At 50.8% G+C, this 22024-nt stretch overlaps 1 protein-coding gene across 5 annotated transcripts in view; it reads right to left on the minus strand.

The window, feature by feature from the left end:
• Window positions 1–22024, minus strand: part of LOC135260731 (anion exchange protein 2-like) — a 93912-nt gene that overhangs the window by 14149 nt on the left and 57739 nt on the right. For 2 of the 5 annotated variants that reach the window (XM_064346208.1, XM_064346209.1), the window contains 8 exons: window positions 15268–15430; window positions 14302–14561; window positions 12835–12971; window positions 9742–10049; window positions 5342–5478; window positions 2045–2225; window positions 779–914; window positions 133–331 (listed from right to left, as the gene is read on the minus strand). In XM_064346208.1, the coding sequence (XP_064202278.1) occupies window positions 133–331; window positions 779–914; window positions 2045–2225; window positions 5342–5478; window positions 9742–10049; window positions 12835–12971; window positions 14302–14561; window positions 15268–15430 (1521 nt within the window). Of the gene's footprint in view, window positions 1–132; window positions 332–778; window positions 915–2044; window positions 2226–4378; window positions 4472–5341; window positions 5479–9741; window positions 10050–12834; window positions 12972–14301; window positions 14562–15267; window positions 15437–22024 lie in introns of all 5 variants that reach the window. The other 3 variants (XM_064346205.1, XM_064346207.1, XM_064346210.1) reach the window with 2 other exon arrangements.

Consider the following 22024-nt stretch of genomic DNA (forward strand, 5'->3'; position numbering starts at 1 on the left):
CACCACCTTCATTTATGACATTTGGCCCCAATTATCAGCATATATAGCCTGAACTCAACATGAAAACCCATGCACCGGTACGTTATAGATCCATGCCCTCTCGGAGGCATTTCAGATTTCGCGGTGGAGCACCTCGTTCTTCTCCATGTCGATGCGGGCGTCGGTCTCGGACCCGATGCCGCCGCCGGTGCCCATGAGGGGGTCGGTGACGGACGGCTCGGTCTGGGCGATGTGGTTGGCGCTGTGGTGGTGCACCATGAGCGAGCCCAGGCTGGCCGCCGAGATGTTGCGCGGGAAGCCGCTGCCGTGGTCCTTCTCGTCGCTCGGGTGACTGCGGAGAGAGGGAGGGAGGGAGGGAGGAGGAAGGACAAGGGAAGACACAAAACGGAAGAATATAAATGTCATTCCTCATTCAATATCAAAACTGCTAAATTAAGTACAAAACTGAAAGAGGAAAAAAAATATATATATAATACAGGCAAAACGGCTTGAGGGAAACAATTTCTGAGATGTTCGTTCTACAGTGTAAAGGGATGCAAGTAAATTTGCATTTAAGTGTAAATTTAAGTCGTTTATTTGTGTGCAAGGCTTTCATTTGCAGCAGATTGAAAGGGAGCCACAAAATCCCCCCAGACACTACAGCCCCCTGGGCATTTAGTGTGACACCCCTGCTGCAGGAAAGCCTGTGTAAGTACTACAGGAGCCCAGAATGGCAGTAAACGGGCCGTCCCAGGAGAGGAGCTTGCGGGTCTCCGTGGAGACGGGGATTCCCGCCCACCTGTGCTTGAGCAGCAGGGCCCGCAGGACATTGGCGCGGTCCTCCGCCTTGATCTGGTCCGAGATGATCATCTGCTCCACCACCTGGTGCGCGATCCCAGGCAGGGACTTCTGGTCTAGGTCCAGGAGGACCGCCCCTGGGAACACACAAACACGCAACGTTAGGCCGCGTGGCAGAGGGCCTTCGTCGCCTGGGTTACCATACGGCAGAAAGTGCTGGTTCAGGAAAAAAAAAAAATCGTCCCCAGTATTTTTGTTCCCGTCACCTGGATTTGCGAATTGGCACAATTCTTCGGCCAGGAGGTTGGACTAATTAGGGAAATCAGCTGGCTGAGTTCATGGGTGGAATAAGCACATGGTAGGACTTTCACTTTCTGATCCGTGGACTTCCCACCTCTGCATCCAATAGACCACTCAGGACATCAGTCCGTCGGTCCCTACACTTCCTGTTTAGTGACAGCTTCATTGCAAGCCGATACCCAGCTAATCCCAAACAAGCCCCCGATTCCCAAAACCTTCTGATTAGTCCAGCTCTCCTCGTCTGTCTTTAAATATCCTTTGGTCTCTCTCTGTCTCTCTCTCACCCTCTTCCTCCACCTGCTCTCCCTACACCACGGCTCCTGCACTGCTGGCTTAACTCTCGGCCCTTTGGTCACTGAGGAACAAAAACAGTACTGTGTTATTCACTTGCACAGTCTCAACGCAGCGCCCACTAGTGACAGAACACTGAATAACAGCTGCTATGCACACACTGACTAACAGCAGGTGTGAACATTTTATGCATCTCATTTGTTTACACATAAGTGCAATACATTTTTATTCATCATCATTTTATAAATAGTACGAATGGATGGGAAAAGGTTCTTTTCACTTCAGTCCATGTCCTGCTTTGTGATACATCTCTCCTCCTGACCTCCCTCTCCATCTCTCCTCCTGACCTCCCACTCCCTCTCTCCTCTCAGTCTCTCTCCTCCTGACCTCACTCTCCCTCTCCCCTCCTGGCCTCTCAGTCTCTTCTCCTGACCTCACTCTCCTCTCCTCCTGCCTCCTCCCTCCTCTCCTCTCTCTCTCCTCCTGCCTCCCACTCCTCTCCTCTCTCCTCCCTCTCCTCTCTCCTCCCCTCCTCCCTCTCCTCTCTCTGCCTCTCCTCTCCCTCGCTCCTCCTCCCTCTCCATCTCTCTCTCTCTCTCCCTCTCCTCTCCCTCTCTCCTCCTCCCTCTCATCCCTCTCTCCTCTCTATATCTCCTCCTCCCTCGCTCCTCCTCACCGTGAGAGATGGTCTTGCGGAGCTCCAGCAGGCTGCGGAAGCTGAGGGAGGCCACGTGGGGCTTGCCCCAGCGGTCCGTCTCCTCCTCCACGTCCTCCTCGAACTTGATCCAGCGCGCCGTCTCCCGCCACTGCATCTCCTGGTTCTTGTCCATGATCAGCTCGTTCAGCTCCACGAACACCTGGGAGATACGCGCACGCACACGCACGTGTGCAGATACACACGCAAACATGCGCACGCACGCAAACACGCACACGCACACACACACGCGTGTGCAGATACACACGCAAACACGCACACGGGAGGAAAGGCAGAAAGCAAACCCGAGAAGCGGGGGGGGGGACAGAATGAGAGGAGAGAGGGGGGGGGTGAGAGAGAGAGACAGAGAGAGACAGATAGATATGGTGGTCAATGTACAGTAGAAGCAGATGGTGGTATCATCCATATTCTATAGTCCAAGGGTGTCCAATCTTATCTGAAAAAGGGCCGGTGTGGGACCAGGTTTTTGTTTTAGTCCAGCACTAAGAGAACTGATTCTACTAATCGAGGTCTTGACTGAAGACCATGATTAGTCAATTAGCTGAATCAGGTGTTCTAGTTACTGGACTAAAACAAAAAACCAGCATCCACACCAGCCCTTTTCAAGACTGGCCACCCCTGCTGTAGTCTACTGAACGTTAGCTCTGCACAATCACAGAGAGTCATTTTAAACAGTGTGTTTTGAACTATTTCTGTTTGTGTGACAACATGAAAGTCAATTCAACATCGAGTACAATCATTTTCTGTAAGGTTAAAGAGTAGCATACCATGCACACACATTTAGAAGTTAGGAGATACCATGTTAACAACAGCCCAATGTTAAAGGCACATTTATATTGGCTAAAGTCCTTTACTGACAAGTTAAGCCTGAAAAATATTCCTGTTCAACACTGATAACATCCTAAATGTAATTTTCGGGAAAGTAATTTGGCCCTGTTGAGTCAAGTGTCACAGTGATCCACCTGAGAAAATTCCAATCTGGACTCTCTCACGCACTTTGAAGGCAAGGCCCTGACCTTTCCCAAAAATGCAATGAGACACACCCAACTCTGCAACACTGGACACCAATTAGATTTCTGAATTACTTCCAGGTCACTGGCTCCTTGACCCTTGTTCTCTTGTCTTGGTTTTCCTTTCTATTGCATTATTGCATTGACCTCTCCTGCAAGGAAAGTACAGTGGGAAAGTACAATGCTTGTTGCTCTGTGGTTTTTTCTGTTTGTTGACTCTACAGTCCATCTTCAGGTTGATGAACTCAAACTGGTTTTCAATGATTAAGAGGCAACAAATGTAATTCAGCAACGGAGAACACGTGTGCCTGTTTGTTTGTATACAGGCTAACAGTACTCACCAGTAAAGCCTATTCACTAAGAAGTAGACTTGTACACCAAGTATACTCACTAAAACCTCAAAAAGTACACTAAATCCGAAAGTCCATTTCTTTTTTAAACATTTCTTTCCAGTCAACATCACTCATAATCATAGCAATTTGTAAGGTGAACCTGTCTACACAAACAGAACTACACAAACAATAACTACAACAATGATGCAATCACGAAACCTGCCCCCTTACATACCTCCAGTACACAATGAATAATTAACCATACGCTACGGGCACCACAAACATGCGTACAGGTGCTCTGTCAACATCCCCGCAGGCACGCGATGATGGAGGAGACCTGGTTCTGACCGTTAGCATTAATCACTCAGCTCCACAACACACACACACAATGCACTGCAATCACACTTCTCCTCACACACACACACACAAGCACATGCAATCACACTCTCTCTTCACCACAACACACACACATGCACTGCAACAATTCTCCACACACACACACACACACACCACACACTACAACACACTCTCCACACACCACACACACACACCACAAGCTACACACATGCGCACACACACACACACACACACACCACATCAATCACATTCTCTCACACACACACACCACACACATACAACACACCCCTTACACACACCACAGTCACACACACGCACCACACATTACACAAACTCTACACACACACTACTATCGTACACACACACTCACACTACACACACACATTACACACACCATTACACACACTCTCACACACACTCACGTACACACACACTCACACACACGCAGGTGTGGAGTTACAGAGCCCGAACGGAGTTAGGCGGGCGCTAAAAAGTCCACCGCACACCCGGGGCGCTCACTGGTCGGCGCGGCAACGCATGCGCGTCCCTCCTGCCGTTGCCGCGGCGGCGGCGGCTGCGGCCCCCGGCAACCTCACCTTCTGACGGCGAGCCAGGCGGCCGGTGAAATCCAGCAGGACCATCCTGCCCGGCGAGGAAGAGGAGGACGACGAGCGGAACGACGCCGGCGGCTGAGGGGGGGGACAGGAAATGGAGGCGCGGAGGGGGTGTCGGACGCTACCGTGGTCACCGAAAGGGGGGCGCGGCCCGGCGCCCACGCCCACTCCCGCTATATAAGCCCCTCCCCCCTGACCCCGTTAATAAAACATGGTGGTCCGACGGAGATCCCGGTGTCCGGTTGCCTAAGCTTCCCTTTCTTTGCGGCTGAAAGCTAAGACGCGCGTTTCATTCATTTTTAAACGCGCTCCATCGCCCCCCCCTCCCCTCCAAAAGAACGGGGGGATGTGTAGAGGCACCAGAGGAGGGGCAGAGAAGCTATTTCTTGGAGCTAAATTCTGAGAAATTAACTCAGTGCTCAATGCGGAGAGAAAATTAGAGCTGATCACTGAAACTACTCATTTCTTCATGGGCCTGCAGGTCAACACTCTTCACACACCTATACAGTGTACCCAGGACTTACATACACTCAAACTCTAAGGACCAGCTTCACAAACACAGATTAACCTTAGTCCTGGACCAAATGGAGAATCTCCATTTAAAACTGAATTTAGTCTAGGACTAAGCTTAATCTGTGTCTGTGACCTGGCCCGTAATGTTCTCAGGACGTTCATGTTGTGATGTTGCAATAATGCACTGCAGCAGCGATACGGACCTGTTGCGCTTCATCTGGGCCCAGGTCAACGGCTGCTGCCCACTAGCTATGCTAACGGCTACCAGTAGGACAGTGGCTCAGGACAAATAGGACATGTGCGCGAACAGTCTCATCAGTGACTGCTCACGTGTTAGCAGATCTGACACATGCACGCACACAGGCACACGTTTCGGACCGGGTGGCGGGGGTGGGGCTATCGCCCGTCCCGTGGCAGCTCTGGGGCTCCTACCTCGTGCGGGGTGCGGTCCAGTTTTCGGCTGCGGGTGCTGGGCTCCTTGTGGTCCTTGCTGATGTGCACCACTTGGCCCTTGGTGCTCTTCCTGACCAGGTGACGGCGCACACCGGGGACATCCTCGAAACGGTGACCTGAGAGAGAGGGGGGGAGAGGGGGAGGGAGAGGGAAAGAGAGGGAGATGGGGAAAGAGAGAGGGGGAAGGAGAGGGAGAGAAAGAGAGGGGGAAATAGAGGAAGAGAAAGAGAGGGGGAACAGAGAGATAATCATCAGAACCAAAGAAAGGACAGTACTTAGAATGGATGCAGGCCACATTCAGCACAACTGGCAAAGCAAATACATGGTCAGATGTCACAGATCTGCGCCTTTCTAATAAATATCTTCAGCCTTTCTACCAGCTGAAAACCTCAATCTACTGTGTGAAAAAATATCAGACCCTCCCATCTCCCTATCTGTCTCCTCAGACCCAGGCAATCCCAGTTTGGGAAAGCTAACAGCCAGTGCTAGTGGATTCGATCCTAAATCGGACACCACACTCGTTCTTAAGAGAGCTCTGACGTGTCCATACTGCAAAGGTAACTGAGTTGCCAGAACTGCTCACAACACCGACATGTCAGGCGGTGCACACTGAAATGTGTTTGAAAAACTTCACGAGGCTAAATCACTTGGCAGTGAACAGGTCCATGTGATGAATTTTCCACCCTGGCTTCTGACAGATAAAGCCATCATCGCTCATCTCAGTGATTGCTGTGAAATAAATCATTGTTATCAGGCTGAATCAAAGAGAACTGGACGCTGTAGGTGGTTTTCGGGGAGCTGCAGCTACGACAGCAACAGGGGCACGGGTTTCACATTGTCACGGAAAGATTTTACAGATTATATCTCCTTCACCGAAGCCTTTGTTTTCGAGATGGATTAAAAAGTCATGAATGCAGCTCCCCCTCAAATCTGCCTTAGCCGTGACCTCATCCCACAGACGCACACTCAGCCAATTAGGGCAAAGCAATCCCCTTCCCTGATTTCTGGTTGGCTGAAAAGGAAAGGAACCTGCATGGTATTTGACCGGAATGAGCTGGGGGTGATCTCGGAAGAAATCATGCACGCCAAAAACCCAAAAAATAAGTCAGTCTTAACAAGTATTGTCTTAAGTCTTATACTTAAAACCAGATTTCTATTACTTTTTTGCTAACTAAAACACAAAGATTTCCAATGAGGTGAGACAATTTTCCTCATTTCAAGATTTGCCAATGGGGGAAGAAATTTCACTTGTTGAGCAAAAAGTAACATAAAACAAGCTAATATTTTCAACTTCAGAGAGAAAAAATTTTTTTTAAGTCTCATTACAAGACTAAAACATCTGTTAAGACAAACTTTTTTTCCAGTGTGGTCAGGGAGGAACAAATATGAATCCCCCCAAAGTAGGCTGGATTCACCCCATTTCCACAGCCTGTATGGATTAAAATATTAGTGGAGAAGGCTAACTGATTCCAAATCAGCCCCCCCTCGCCCCGCCCCACACACACACACAGAGCGGTGACCCCGCCCAAGCTCGCGTCGTTATCTTCACGTGTTGAGCGCGAGATGGGAAAATGCAGGGAGGGCTTGCGATTCCTGAGCTGGCCTGATCACACCAGCCTCAAACCCGTCCCACTCCCCGTTAGGGAGCGGAGGTGTGAACGGCCACAGAGGAAACAAAAAAAGGAGGGGGGGGGGAAATCCGATAATTCCCCCTCTCTGACCGGGCGCCAGCTCCGTGGAGATTTTCCCAGGCTGACTTGCCGGATTGCGCAACTTCGGGGGGGGGGGGGGGGGGGACAACAGAAAATATAACAGGGACCATATGTACTCTGTAAGAGCTGATTTAACACTGAACATTTTACTGTGTATAGCGAGGGAGTGATTAATGTGTGTCACAGTCACTGCAACTTTGTCACTAACCAAAAACTCAAATGACCTTCCCTTGCAATTACATTACATTACATTACAGGCATTTAGCAGACGCTCTTATCCAGAGTGACATACAACAAGTGCATTAGTTCAAGGTGCAGAGGTGCAAAAGAAACACACTAGAGTGAAGTAAAGATCGTAGTGCCAGAAGTGACCACATAGATCAGGACTCCAACCCTGTAGAGTAACCTGTTCAGCAAACAACAATCCTGCCAAGTACAAACTAGCACTGAATTATCAATGTAATTTACTTTTAAATAGAAATAAATTGTGTTTTTAATTCAGTCTTGGCTTAAAAACAGAGGTAAGTAGACCTAACGCATTCGGGAAAGGTCCACACTCAGTGCATGTAGTTAAAAGGAGGCTCAGACTTTACTAAAACATTGAGTGTGGTTTTCTGAATGTATTCAATTTCATTAAATAATATTTATATTATAAATGAAAGCAAAGACTAGGACAGGGCAAAGCTCTTCAATATTGAATTTGTTTTCAGGTATGCAATAATTTAACTATACAATATAAAAAGAATTACTGCCAGTGTTATTTTTTCCTAACCAAATATAAATATCGAACTCAAGCCTAAAAAGAAACCTGGTTTCTTTCTGTATGCCAATGCATTTGGTGCTGTGCGTCTAAAATACGTTATTGACGAGGGCATTTTTAAGAAGCAGCACCAGTCACGTCTTACTTTATGGACCCATCGCAGTGAACAGATTTCAGCGCAGCAGAGCGTCGCGTTTCCTTTAGGATTACATTCGCAGTTAGCCGTTAGCTGACCTGGGCCCGCGTCCAGGTCATTCAGCTGATGGAGATCTGGGAAGAGGTAGTGGAATTATCCGCGTTTGTTTATTTCACTCCCTGATTAACATCCTTTTTTTTTACCGAGAAGACGAGCCCCCTTTACGTAACAGCGCAGCCCAGCAAAGAACACCTGCAGTTTTTTGGGGGTGGTGTCCCGGACGTCAGAGAGCAGCAGTGTCCCGCCACCCGCAAGACGTCCGTGCCTGAAATACGGCGAGCGACGTGTCAACGCGGGTCCGCGGTATCTCCTTTCTTCTCGCACTCTTCAAAGCATTCCCGCCTGCACTCCGATTAAAACCATGGGCGCGCGCCCGGTGACCTAATCGCTTCACGCGGCTGGGTTACAAACGGACACAATGGAAGCGCTTGATTAATTGCTCTGCTTCAGCGTAAAGCGCCTAGTGGGAGGGACGTCAGACTGCTGGAAGTTAATTAAAAAACACAACTTTAAAAGTTCAGCTGGCACCAAAGCTAGCGCACACTCTCGGTCCCCGGGAGTCGGAGTTTCAGGCTCCGCACAGCCAGCGCGCGACGGACGCACACGAACACAGGTGGAATCTCTTTCAGATCGAAGCACCGCCGCAGCCGAGTAGCTTTCGCACATACACGTATCCAACGGTACTCACTTAAGCCTTGAGTCTGTCTCCGACGGCTCAGTTCATTCTTGATGATGTTTTTAAGATGTCTTTTTTTTTTTTTTGCTCCTTAGACCACACCACGTTCCTTTGCGTCAAAGCAGGCTTTTGTTCTGCTGACGTCTCACAAGAGGCACACAAACAACTGCATGTAAACACGAGGCAAACAAAAGAGAAACAGAGGAGTGCCGATGTGGTGGGCAGCCCTCTTTCAGAAGGCTGACATTCCGACAAAATTTATTGCGTGGATTAAAACGAATGAAAGACGGAATGTGATAAGAGGAAATAACGTTCCAGAAAAGGCACAGCCTTTGCCTACTCTAAAAGATTAATAATGGGTATCATTTTCTGTGCCTTGGTTTTCCACGTCAATAGTTTAAAAAACGAGACCACAGAAAAAACCGACTTGAATCTCAAACTGAAGACCCCCCATAAAATTTGCATTTTTATAAAGCTTCCGTGATGTCATGTTCTAGAAATCCAGGACAGTAGTAAACACATGAGAATGCTGAATTCGCACAGGAATGTGGCTTTTGAACTCCACGAATACTGTTGCATTCTCAGATGTCCTTAAGGATCTAGTTGTTGTGACATTATTTCCAAGGAAAGTATTTCGTTGGCGACGAGCTTGGCTCAAAGACAATTTGACAAGAGGGCGGAGTCACACTCTCAATCACGTGGTCAGCTTCCCCATTTTATTCCAGAGAAAGGAAAAACTAAAAGGTTGTGTGGGTAAAGTAAGGGCACTTATTGGAAGTCAGTAATACTTTTTTGAAATTTGAAGACTACTTTCCGCACTCAATTCTAAGGAAGACGATGGCCTAACAGTGTCCCCCCCACCCCGCCTCGTCCTGTCCCGCCCCACCCCACCCCTCGCCCTGCCCCGCCCCACCCCCCGACCTTCCCAGCCCCACCTCGCCCCACCCCCCGAACCACCCCCCCCTCGCCCTGCCCCGCCCTCCCCACCCCACCCCGCCCCGCCCCCGCCCCGCCCCGCCCCGCAGGGGGACTCACTCTTGATCCCGTCCAGGTCGGCCGAGGCGAGCGTCTGCGCCTCGCTCTCGTCGGTGGGGATGCGCTGGTACCGGGCCAGCTCGGCGCCCGTCATGTTGCCGGTGCGGCGGCGCTCCTGCAGGTCGTAGCTGCGCCCCGCCAGCCCGAGTTTGGAGACGGAGGAGGCCGAGCCGCGGGCGGGGGGGCTGGCCGAGGCCAGGGAGCGCGGGGAGGCAGGCGGCGCCGGGACGGGGGCGGGGGCGGGGCCGGGGGCCGGGCTGGACAGCCCGTTGCTGTCCTTGTGGTGGGACGGCGCCGGCTCTGGCTCGCTGTGGGGAAGACAGACAGACAGACAGACAGACAGACACGCGGTCAGAAACAGGCCAACGGTCACCTTAAACACAGAGAACTGTGACCGTGACCATCCACAGGCAGTCACAGTGTCTCTGATGGAGGAGAGTCGCAGTCTTCCTCCTGCAGAGGGACAGATCACTGCCAGCGATGCCCAACCGCCCAGCGGCACCCGACACCTCCTGCGCCTTCCGGAAACTTCCTTCACAAACTGACTCGAGGCTCACGCCACACGCAGCTGTCACCTTAAGACCGGGTACGAAGCCCAGCCTCCCCTGTGCCTGCTGCAGCGCCCCCTGCTGGCCGAGCGAGTCCCGGAGATGCGTTTAAACTCGCCCGCCTCGTTATCGAAACCCCCGCGCGCCGGTACTCACAGGAGAGAGCACGCTCGACCCCTCGCCGGCTCGCTCCGGGGGGGGGGGACGTCTCGGGCGACGCTGCGACGCCCCTAACCAGATTCGCCGAATCCCGACGCGGGGTCACTGATAATCTAAACGCTCGTCTCCCACTGGACGAGGAGGGCTACGGCACGATCCAATAGGATTTCAGAGCTACGACGCCTGAGAGAGGTAGGATTCCGTAGCGCTCGCAAGCGAAGGGAGCGAGAGAGGAGAGGAGAGCAGAGGAAGCAGACGGGGGAAATGAAAAAGGGAGGAAGATGGAGGTATATATATACCTGTGCCGGCTGTAATCCATCCTGGACAGATTGAGAGAGCGAGTGAGGGAGGGAGAGGAAGAGAAATAAAGGAAGAGTTGAGGGGGGTGGTATTGTTCTCCGGGGCAGTGAAATATGGCCCTGGGGTGCAGCTCCCAGCAGGCCCTCTGGATACCTGGTTCATGGCAACGTACCCAGCTGACAAACAGGCCCTGCCTGCTCACAGCCTGCCCGCCTGTGACATTTAATGTGCTTAGAGCCTGGCTGTGGCCTCGCACGAACAGGGGATGCTAAGAGTTAGCGAGCGGCCCAAGGGGATCGTGGTGTGAGGGGAACGAGGGTGTGTCTGCGTGTGTGTGTGTGTGTGTGTGTGCCGTGGTGCGTGTGTGCGTGTGTGTGGGTGCGTGTGCGTGCGTGTGTGTGTGTGTGTGGGTGTGCGTGTGTGTGTGTGTGTGGGTGTGTGTGTAGGGGGGGCAGGGACTCACTCGGGGTGTGGTGTGTGTGTTGTGTGTGTGTGTGTGTGTGTGTGTAGGGGGGGCAGGGACTCACTCTGTGGTGTGTGTGTGTGTGTGTGTGTGTGTGTATGTGTGTGTGTAGGGGGGCAGGGACTCACTCTGTGGGTGTGTGTGTGTGTGTGTGTATGTGTGTGTGTAGGGGGGCAGGGACTCACTCTGTGGGTGTGTGTGTGTGTGGTGATGTGTTGTGTGTGTGTAGGGGGGGCAGGGACTCACTCTGTGTGTGTGTGTGTGTGTGGTGTGTGTGTGTGTGTGTTGTGTGTGTGTGTGTGTGTGTGTAGGGGGGCAGGGACTCACTCTGTGGGTGTGTGTGTGTTGTGTGTGTGTGTGTGTGGTAGGGGGGCAGGGACTCACTCTGTGGGTGTGTGTGTGTGTGTGTGTGTGTGTGTGTGTAGGGGGGCAGGGACTCACTCTGTGGTGTGTGTGTGTGTGTGTGTGGTGTGGTTGTGTGTGTAGGGGGGCAGGGACTCACTCTGTGGGTTGTGTGTGTGTGTGTGTGTGTAGGGGGGGCAGGGACTCACTCTGTGTGTGTGTGTGTGTGTGTGTGTGTGTGTGTGTGTGTGTGTGTAGGGGGGGCAGGGACTCACTCTGTGGGTGTGTGTGTGTGTGTGTGTGTAGGGGGGGCAGGGACTCACTCTGTGGGTGTGTGTGTGTGTGTGTGTGTGTGTGTGTGTGTAGGGGGGCAGGGACTCACTCTGTGGTGTGTGTGTGTGTGTGTGTGTGTGTGGGGGGGCAGGGACTCACTCTGTGGGTGTTGTGTGTGTGGTGTGTGTTGGGGGGGCAGGGACTCACTCGTGGGTGTGTGTGTGTGTGTGTGTGTGTGTGTGTGTGTGTGTGTGGTGTGTGTGTGTGTAGGGGGGGCAGGGACTCACTCTGTGGGTGTGTGTGTGTGTGTGTGTGTGTGTGTGTGTGTGTAGGGGGGCAGGGACTCACTCTGTGGTGTGTGTGTGTGTGTGTGTGTGTGTGTGTGTGTGTGTAGGGGGGGCAGGGACTCACTCTGTGGTGTGGTGTGTGTGTGTGTGTGTGGTGTGTGTGGTGATTGTGTGTGTGTGTGTGTGTGTGTGTGTAGGGGGGGCAGGGACTCACTCTTGGTGTGTGTGTGTGTGGTGTGTGGGTGGGTTGTGTGTTGGTGTGTGTGTGTGTGTGTGTGTGTGTGTAGGGGGGCAGGGACTCACTCTGTGGGTGTGTGTGTGTGTGTGTGTGGGGCTTTGTGGGTGTGTGTGGTGTGTGTGTGTGTGTGTGTGTAGGGGGGCAGGGACTCACTCTGTGGGTGTGTGTGTGTGTGTGTGTGTGTGTGTGTGGGGGGGGCAGGGACTCACTCTGTGGGTGTGTGTGTGTGTGTGAGGTTGTGGTGTGTGTGTGTGTGGGGGGGCAGGGACTCACTCTGTGGGTGTGGTGTGTGTGTGGTGATGTGTGTGTGTGTGTGGGGGGCAGGGACTCACTCTGTGGGTGTGTGTGTGTGTGTGTGTGTGTGTGTGTGTGTGTGGGGGGGCAGGGACTCACTCGTGGTGTGGGTGTGTGTGTGTTGGGGGCGGATCCCTCTGGGTGGCGTGTGGTGGTGTGTGTGTGTGTGTTGGGGGGGCAGGGACTCACTCTGTGGGTGTGGCATCTTCTGGGATGCTGTCCTTTCTCAGGGCCGATTCAGGCACGATGTCCAGGCGGCGTGGGGGTGTGCGGGTGCCAGACTTACTGGCTGAGGAGGAAGAGTGGTCGTCTTCTGAAACAAAGAACTGGTTTGGGGGGAGTGGGGGGGGGGGGGTAGGGAGAGGGATGCAGGAGGTTAGTGCTCCAAACTTATTCATATATTTTTGATAGATCAAGAAAACTACAGACGACAGATCCAATCAATTCACAAAAAAACCACCAAAACTTTTAAACATACAGTCTCTTAATGTTCAGAGCCACTTCAAGTCCAAGGTTAATATATTTTGGTCAGAATCAGGTTTTAAGGTGCTGTGTAAATCCAGTGCAGTTGGACTGAAATGTACGCATGTGGATGGGCTACAACAGCGACAGTTACTGGGATGAGATTTAAAGATCAGCGAATCTACATCCGACAAACTAAGACCGAGACTGAAAAGAACCCCAGCGACAATTCCAACAGGAAACCGGCTGGTACTACCAGCGTCCCTGCTGAGACAGGTTGTCATGGAGACGGGGTTAACTGCTGGCCCACTGTTAATGTGTCAGAATGTGTTTAAAGGTGTTATTCCACCCAGATAATACATTTTCCTGGCGCCTTGCCCTGCAGTGAACTCTCCACACTTAAATGGGCCCTGCTGAATTTCAGCTCCACCGAACTGTGGTAAATGTTGTCAAACTGTCCTCGCTTGCTGACTACGTGTTGGAGCATTAACTGTGACCTTTTACATACATGCTGGGGCATTGACTGTGACTTTGTTCTTATGTGTTTTGGCGCATTAACTGTGACTTTGTGCATGTGCGCTGGTATATTGACTGTGACTTTGTTCTTACGTGTTTTAGCACATTGACTGTGACTATGCGCTTATGTGTTAGCACATTGACTGTGACTTTGTGCTTACGCGTTAGCGCACTGAGTGTGACTGTGCGTTTGTTGATGCAATGACTGTGACTTTAGGCTTATGTTTTAGCACATCGACTGTAACTTTGCACTTACGTCTTTTAGCACATTGACTGTGACTTTGCGCTTACGTCTTTTAGCACATTGACTGTGACTTTGTTCTTATGTGTTTTGGTGCATTAACTGTGACTTTGTGCATATGCGCTGGTATATTGACTGTGACTTTGTTCTTATGCGTTAGCACACTGACTGTGACTTTGTGCATATGCGCTGGTATATTGACTGTGACTTTGTTCTTATGCGTTAGCACACTGACTGTGACTTTGTGTTTACGTGTTAGCACACTGACTGTGACTTTATGCTTACGTGTTTTAGCACATTGACTGTGACTTTGCGCGTATGCGTTGGTGCATTGACTGTAACTTTGCACTTACGTGTTTTAGCACATTGACTGTGACTATGCGCTTACGTGTTTTAGCGCATTGACTGTGACTTGGTGCTTATGTTTTCGACCGTACCTGCACCTCCCCGGTCTGAGTGTCGGTGTCGGTGTCGGGCGTGGGCGTGGTCGGGTGCCCCTCCCCGTCGTGCTGGCTGCAGGACTCTTCCTCAGCCTCGTCCTCCTCCTCGTCCTCCTCGATGGTGGCGGCGCTGCTGCTGGCCGAGCCCCTCCTCCGCCCCGCCCCCTTCTTCTTCTTGTTGCCCTTCTTCTTGCGCCCGTCGGGGGCCAGGTGCTTGGACAGCGGGTGGTGGATGTGGTGGGAGGAGTGCCGGTGGTCTGGGCGGAGGAAGAGGGAGAGAGAGAGTGAGCAGCGACACCAAAAGCAGCCGTAACCCTTGGAGACCGTTAAGTACCGGCTACAAACGGTCAGAGGCTCCACGCAGATTACACTGGCACTCCAGACACTGCCAAACTGGCTCCCCTAGTCAATCCAAGGTAAAAAAAAACAAAAACATATACACATCCCAGTCTATGTGTATGTGGTGGAGCTACAGGGGAATTCAAATGCATAAAGAGGATGGAAAATTCCGACATTGCTTTTCATTGTTCCTGTTTATTTATTGTTATCTATGTAACAGCGTTTCGACCCTCAGGTCTTTATCAGGTCAGGTGCATCAGCAATGAAGGGTAGCGAGCGCGGTTTTCCTGGTCTTTATATTAAAATTCCCTTTTCATTCCTCTCAGTCTCAATCAACAAGGGAAGTGCGTGAATTAGCTTATTGAGCTAAAAGCTGGTGGGGCTAATGAAGTTTGCTGTCAGTCCGTAAGGAGGGTTTTGGTCTCATCTGGGCTGCACAGCCTGGCCACAGATGTGACTGACCTCTGTGGCATGGTGAGAAGCGGTATGGTCACAACATTAGCCAAGCCGCAGCTCTCCGCAGTGTAGATGTGTACACGATTAATTCCGCACCCAGAGACCCCGACCCCTGACCCATGACCCCTGACCCCTGACCCATGACCCCCGACCCCTGCGCGCGCTCACACTCAAAGTCCTCCTCGTTGTAGACGCGGTGCTGCTCGGCGGGCCCGCGGGGGGCGGGGTGCAGGATCTGCTGGAAGCGCTCCACCCCGAGGGCCTTGTTCAGGTCTCGCTCCTCCTCTTCCTCACGCCCGGCGACGCGCGGGGGCGGGGACACCGGCACCGGCTCCGGCTGGGGGAGGGGGAGGGGGTGGTGGGGGGGCACAATGAACATATGTAAAGACAGGGGAGTACAGACTGCAGAGGTTCCACTGCTAGCCTGCTGGACAATGGACAGGGAGAACAGAGACAGTGTGGTTGGTCTGGTGTGGTTGCAGGCTTTTGTTCCAACCCAGCAGTAGCACACCCGATTCTGCCAATCAACCACAAGAATCGTTGCTAAGGCCCTTGGTTATTAGAACGAGGCGTTTTTCTGCTTGGTTGGACTGAAGGCGAACAGGTGTGCTGACCGCCCATTTGAGGACAATTAGCCACATTTTCAAAACATGAACGTGACACACACACAGTTTATACATTTTCACTCCTGTCAATTTGTTCCAATTTGTTTTAGGCACCACTACTTTCAATTCTAGTACTGTGGATACACTACACCAATGCCACTTCTTTCCTTGAGAAGTGCTCCAAATGTACACGATGTCAATTCTATCACAATCAAACAGACGATCGGCATGAAGACACGTGTCAAACGGTCTGAAAAAGAAAATCAAAAACTATGCACCACCACCACCAGCAACCACTAGAGGACGCCAGAGTCCATGTCAAAGTACAACCGAGGAGCCCGCTCTCTGGTCCTCACGCACGATCCTAAACGGCTATTTCGTACCAGCAAAAACTATGTCAAGCGGACCGACCAATCAGGAGAGCCGGTGAGCCCTGAGGTAATAATCCTGGAGGCAGCACGTGTAGCCGAGGCAGCGCTCTCCCACGGTTGGCGGCCGCTGTCTCCCGCCGCCAGTGATACGTTATCACGGGAATCCACCCCCGAGGCTTGTTTTTCGGAAGAATCCCTTTCCCCTTTTGCCGTTCGAGTGAAAAAGACGACGCCGCGGACGCCGTCGTTCGGCAGCGCTAGCGCTAGCGAAAGCTAGGGGCCTCCCGCGGTCCCGCTGCGTGCCGTTTCGTAAGCCCACAGCTGGGACCCCCCCCCACGCTGCTTTGAGCCCCTAGTGTAGCACTGCATTCTGGGAAGAAGAAAAAAAACCCCACAACCTTTTGTGTTTGAACTCCACTCCGACGTCACGGAGCATGTGCCGATCGTTATTCCATTACCGGCCCGCCGACGTGAGCTGACGCAATATTCCGTGCCCTTTAGAAAACTGGACTTCCATCAGTCAAAATCTAAATCTCAGTTTTCCCAAAAAGCGCTCCGTGGGGCTTCCTACCTCATAACCGTCTCCGCTGCTGAGAGCATCGAGCCGACATTTTCATTTGACATTTTCAGCTGTAATCGTTTCATGTTCCAGCTGTGGAACAGGAGCTGATGAGCGGCCTTACAGCCTAGGGCGCTGCCTCTGAAGCTTTTTAATACCGGGACCTAAATAAGAAATGTATTACCTTTAATGGACCCAAGAAATACACATATTAGCATAGCCTAGTGAGCTACAGACTCATTCCGGGACGCACCTCATACAGTCCCGTGACCTATTTTGGGTCGTCCCGGCCCAGAGTTAAAAAAACACTGGCCTCGGGGAAAGTAATTTGAGAGTTCTCCTGAGAGCACCCAAGCCACAATGACCCTGTGACCCAGTGACCTCTGACCTCACCTGAGCCGCCACACAAGGTGACGCAGGTTTTACGACAGGAACAAACATGCCATCGTCCCACAAAGTAAACCTGACAGCGGGGGGGCGGTGACAGACGCTGTTTGACTCCTGGTCCCAGGTACAGCACTGTCCTAAAAACACCGCCCCTCCCCCCACCCCTGCTACAGCAAGCAACACTCTCCAGGTGAAGTGAAGTTTGCGGGAACTGTCATACTGAAACTCGGCCAAAGGAGAACCAGAGACTAAAAATAGAGTATACTACCGCACACCCTTTACAGTCATAAAGCTGTATGCTGCAACCATCCGATGATCTTAGAATCACCGAAAACCTAACCGATACAGCACTCCGAACTCTCCAATGAGTAAAGGTTCTGAGAAGCTGTTTTCAATGAGAGGTGCTCAGTTACTTCAAGATGCCGTATGTGTAATTAGTTCCTGGAGGCAACTCTGGATATCATTCCTGAAACTGTGGGCCTGATTTACTAGACCTTTGTCGTGAGCAAAACCAATTAGCACATGCAAAACCAATAACATGACCAATGATTGGTCATGTTATCAGTATTGCACCAATCGTTGGTTGTGTTAGTTTTGCACATGGTCAAGGTCTTAGTAAATCAGGCCCTATGAGTGAAAACTGTAGAAAGCGAGCACATTGGAGGCTAAAAGACTATGGCAGTCATAGAACCATCAGTAGTATCATCAAGGGTTCTACCTTCAGAGGGGTAACCAGCACCCTCTCTTTGCCTCTGATGAGGTAAATGTGCAGGAAATTACCAGCCTTGAGATGAAACTGCAGGAGGGAGCAATGAGCATATACCCTGCTCCAGTATATACCCTGTAAGCATATATCCTGTATGTGACTGTACCCCTGCCTCGCTAATTCAATGATCAACAAATCCAGCTAACTCAGTAATCCTGCGTCATGAACCCACCCCACCCCAGCTTCACTAACCCACTGTATTCAATCGCTGTTTTCACAAAAACCACCAGCAGGGGTCTCCCTCCCGCCTCCCCCATGAGCCGCTACCCCAGTCTCAGCACGTGCGGTGTCTGCCCTCTATCTCTCCCGCCTGCTACGTACGCTAACGGCATTCGGCACTTTCAAACGGCTCAAAAATAGCTCTGCTTCGCCTCTCCCGCAATGTCAGCGAAGGGCGCTGTCTGCGGCTGCACCGATGCCTCTCGCTCGCAGTAGCAGGTTGGCTTCTCCCCGTGTAAATATCGACTCCGGCGTTTTCCCCTGCCGGTGGTCGTACAGACAGCGTACACGCTGTGCACATGCAACGCTCATCCTGTTGACCAGAAACAGCACAGACACACCCCCACCCCCACCCCCGCCCCCACCCCTGCCGAGCGACCTCTTTCCCACGGTGTTTCTATGGTTACAGCCAGTCGCACACTCCAACCACATTATGACAATTCATAATTGGAACCACGGCAAAGGTCAAGGTATTGCAAAAACAATATATTGCGTGTAAGTGTACAACACAAATATGCAATGGCGCGTGGGGCGAATGAAAGGTCACTAACTCAGACATCACGGAAAAATGATCAACACTTAGCCTTACTGTATGCAAAAATATTTGATGATAATACTGGGTCATTAAGCCAATCACGGCTCATTATTTTGCAAGCTGACTACTAAGAGCATCCAGCGATTCTGTCAAGCTGGTCTTGAACACCCAAAATACCCCATGAAAATCCCATGATTGCTCCTTAAATGGTTAAATGGCTAAGAAACATTAAACATTTCGTTGGACAGAACCTGGTCTACTCCAAGTAAATAGTAATTACAGGGCTGATTCATAGATACCTGGTGGTGTGTCCAGCCAAATACAGTTCCTTTAATTTAGTCTCTCCGTGAAAATGACTCATTCCTTTTCAAGGGACTGTTTACTTTCTGGAGATTTTTGTTATTATTTCAGTTTTTAGTGTGTTTTTGATTGTCCCGGACAGTTTTTGTGTGCAATGAAAAATAATAGTTAGATACTTACACACGTTTCTCATTGCCCGCTGGCTTCACAACAGCCAGTAGGCTACAGGTGAATTGACAGGTTTGTGGTTTAAAGCAAGAAAATGCAGTCCAAGCAACTGCACTGCACATTGTTATGTTATGCAAGTCCTGGCACGGAATAACAACACATTTATGTAATTTATGTGTTGATTTTTATATCCTCTGGCAACAAAACTTGGCTGTGCAGGCTACTTTGGAGCTACTTGAACTGTGTTTTCTGCTTCCAACCACCAGCCTTTTGATGCCCTTATACCAGCCATTACAAAGCCAGCAGGTGAACTGAAACTGCCATAAGTACCTCACATATCCATCATCATGTACAAGAACCGTCTGGGCCAATAGAAAACACGCACCAAAACCGAAACAATATTTACAGAACTCCAGAAAGCAAACTATCCCTTTAAGAACATTCTGTGAATAGAGAGATCAAGTAACTCTGATTCTTTAGCTGATCACCGAAAGGCACCAGGCGTGGTAAAAGTTCAAGAGGTTTCACAATTGGAGAAAATCCACAAACACGCACAAGAACACGGACCCAACGCCCCTCTCTCCCCCTCCTTTATCATTCGGTTTCAGCGAACCAGTGCATTGTTTCGTGAAGAATAACACAAACATACGCACTGTTTGACTCCTGTTGTCTGTGTTATGTTCCCATTGTTTTTTTCCCTCACAATCAGTCTTTTGACGTGTCCTTTGTAAAGGACAGAATGCTATACCCCTCCCCTGCCCCCCCATGCCCCACGCCCTCTGTTCCTTCCGATCCGTCCCCAGCAGAACACAGGTGTATCGGGTTTCCCTTCTCACACAAACCGCCTTTGAGCCGCTTCGGACGCAGCTCTGGGGAGCTGAACGCCACTCTCAGTGTCGCCGCGGCGATCCGACGGTACACAGGGGAGGGTCTGACACTGTAGTGTCACAATTATGTGAAAGGACACAATCGAAAAAGGGTTATTGTTCTTATTTTGTTGCGCTGCAATCCTTCATCTAGATGCCTCGCCTGTCTTCTGTGTGTGTTTTTTTGAGAGATCCGATTCTCCTTCTATTGATGAAGGTCAGTTCCATTTCTTTCACCAAAACCAGTGCTCTCACTTCTTTGTGTGACATCACTCCCTCCCTTCCTCCCTCCCATGCCCCCAATGGGCACTCCCATGGGCTCCCCACTCATCTCCACTACTCCCTCGAACAGTGTGCATATTTCCCATCATCCCCCACTCCCTTCCCCTCCCTGCCCCGAATCAGCACCAGGCCTGGCACCAAGAATCCAGGCTCCGCCCACCAGTCAAGGCTGGGGGAGGGGCCAGAGGACTCAAGTCCGGCAATAAAGCCTACATACCGCGCGCGTGTCCCGCCAGCAGGGTTTCCACGGAAACTGTGGAATCTCACTCCCAGCACGGCGTGCTCTTTACCTGCACAGAATGATCTTTACCAGCACAGAATGATCTTTACCTGCTCAGAATGATCTTTACCAGCACAGAATGATCTTTACCAGCACAGAATGATCTTTACCTGCACAGAATGATCTTTACCAGCACAGAAAGATCTTTACCTGTACAGAATGCTCTTTACCTGCTCAAAATGATCTTTACCAGCACAGAAATATCTTTACCTGCTCAGAATGATCTTTACCAGCACATAATGATCTTTACCTGCTCAGAATGATCTTTACCAGCACAGAAAGATCTTTAACTACACAGAATGATCTTTAAGCGCACAGAATGATCTTTACCTACACAGAATGATCTTTACCTGCACAGAATGATCTTTACCTGCACAGAATGCTCTTTACTTGCACAGAATGATCTTTACCTGTCCCTTCTGTGTGCACTCAGTTAACTCCTCCGATTATTTAACTCCCCCAGATATTTAACTGCTCTAAATATTTAACCGCCCTGGATGGCTAACTGTTCTGAATATGAAACTGTGCTGGATTTTTAAAAAAGTCAGCTGAATTAATAAATGTGTTACCAAGTGTAGTTTCCCGCACCCCCCCCCCCACAGCCGCATTCCCACAGCATGTTTACACGACACAGCGCTAATAAAAATCACATCTTCAGACCGCAGGGGACCTGAAGAAACAACTGAATTAGACCCTGCCAGGAGCACACGGCACAGGTCACGCGGACTGCTGCCGTGTCTTGCTCAGAGACTCCAATGACATTAAATTGGCATTTAGCAGACGCTCTTATCCAGCGTCCTTGCCCAGGAATCGAACCGGTGATCTTTAGGTTTCAAGACCAGGGTCCTTTCCCATTATACTACACTGCCGCCCTATAATGTCACGTTTCACACTATTGATCCCTAATATCAGACAGTCCAAATCGAAGCAGAGTTCAGCAGCGGGGCTGAAAGAGGGGGCGGTTAAGGGCCCAGTTTACCCGATTTGGCTGAGGCCCGCAGTGACTTTGTGTTACACCACCGAGATGCAGAAGTCACACATGCAGATCAAATACAGTATGACCGAAGACAAGCAGGGAACCTGGCGCAACTGTGCTGCCCAAACCTGTTCCTGGAGATCTGACGTTTTCCATTTCCAGCCCTAACAAAGCACACCTGATTCTACTAATTATCGGCTCAACGCGATCTCTGGCTGTCGAATGAGATGTGCTTTGTTAGGGCTGGAGTGAGAACAACCTACAGGCCGGCAGATCTCCAGGAACAGGGTTGGGAACAACCGCTGTGATACGAAAACAAGGAACTTTTTATTCTTTTGCTGACCACCGAAAAACACCAGGAATGGCAAAGTTCAGGCTTCACACCTGGCCCAAATTATCCCCAGCACATGACCCTACACTCCACTCCTCTCTCTCTTTCTCTCTCTCTCGCTCTTTCACACACAGACGGGAAGCTGCTGAGGTCAGCTTCCACACAGAACACTGCTGAACTCAGCAGGCGAATTTCATAACGTTGTCAAGACCTCACCCAAAAGCACAAATAAACTCCTGTGTGGTCTTCCGCAGTGCGTCCAGCAAAGTATTCAACACTG

The sequence above is a fragment of the Anguilla rostrata genome, chromosome 8, assembly GCF_018555375.3.
Source record: "Anguilla rostrata isolate EN2019 chromosome 8, ASM1855537v3, whole genome shotgun sequence".
In the NCBI taxonomy this organism is placed as follows: domain Eukaryota; kingdom Metazoa; phylum Chordata; class Actinopteri; order Anguilliformes; family Anguillidae; genus Anguilla; species Anguilla rostrata.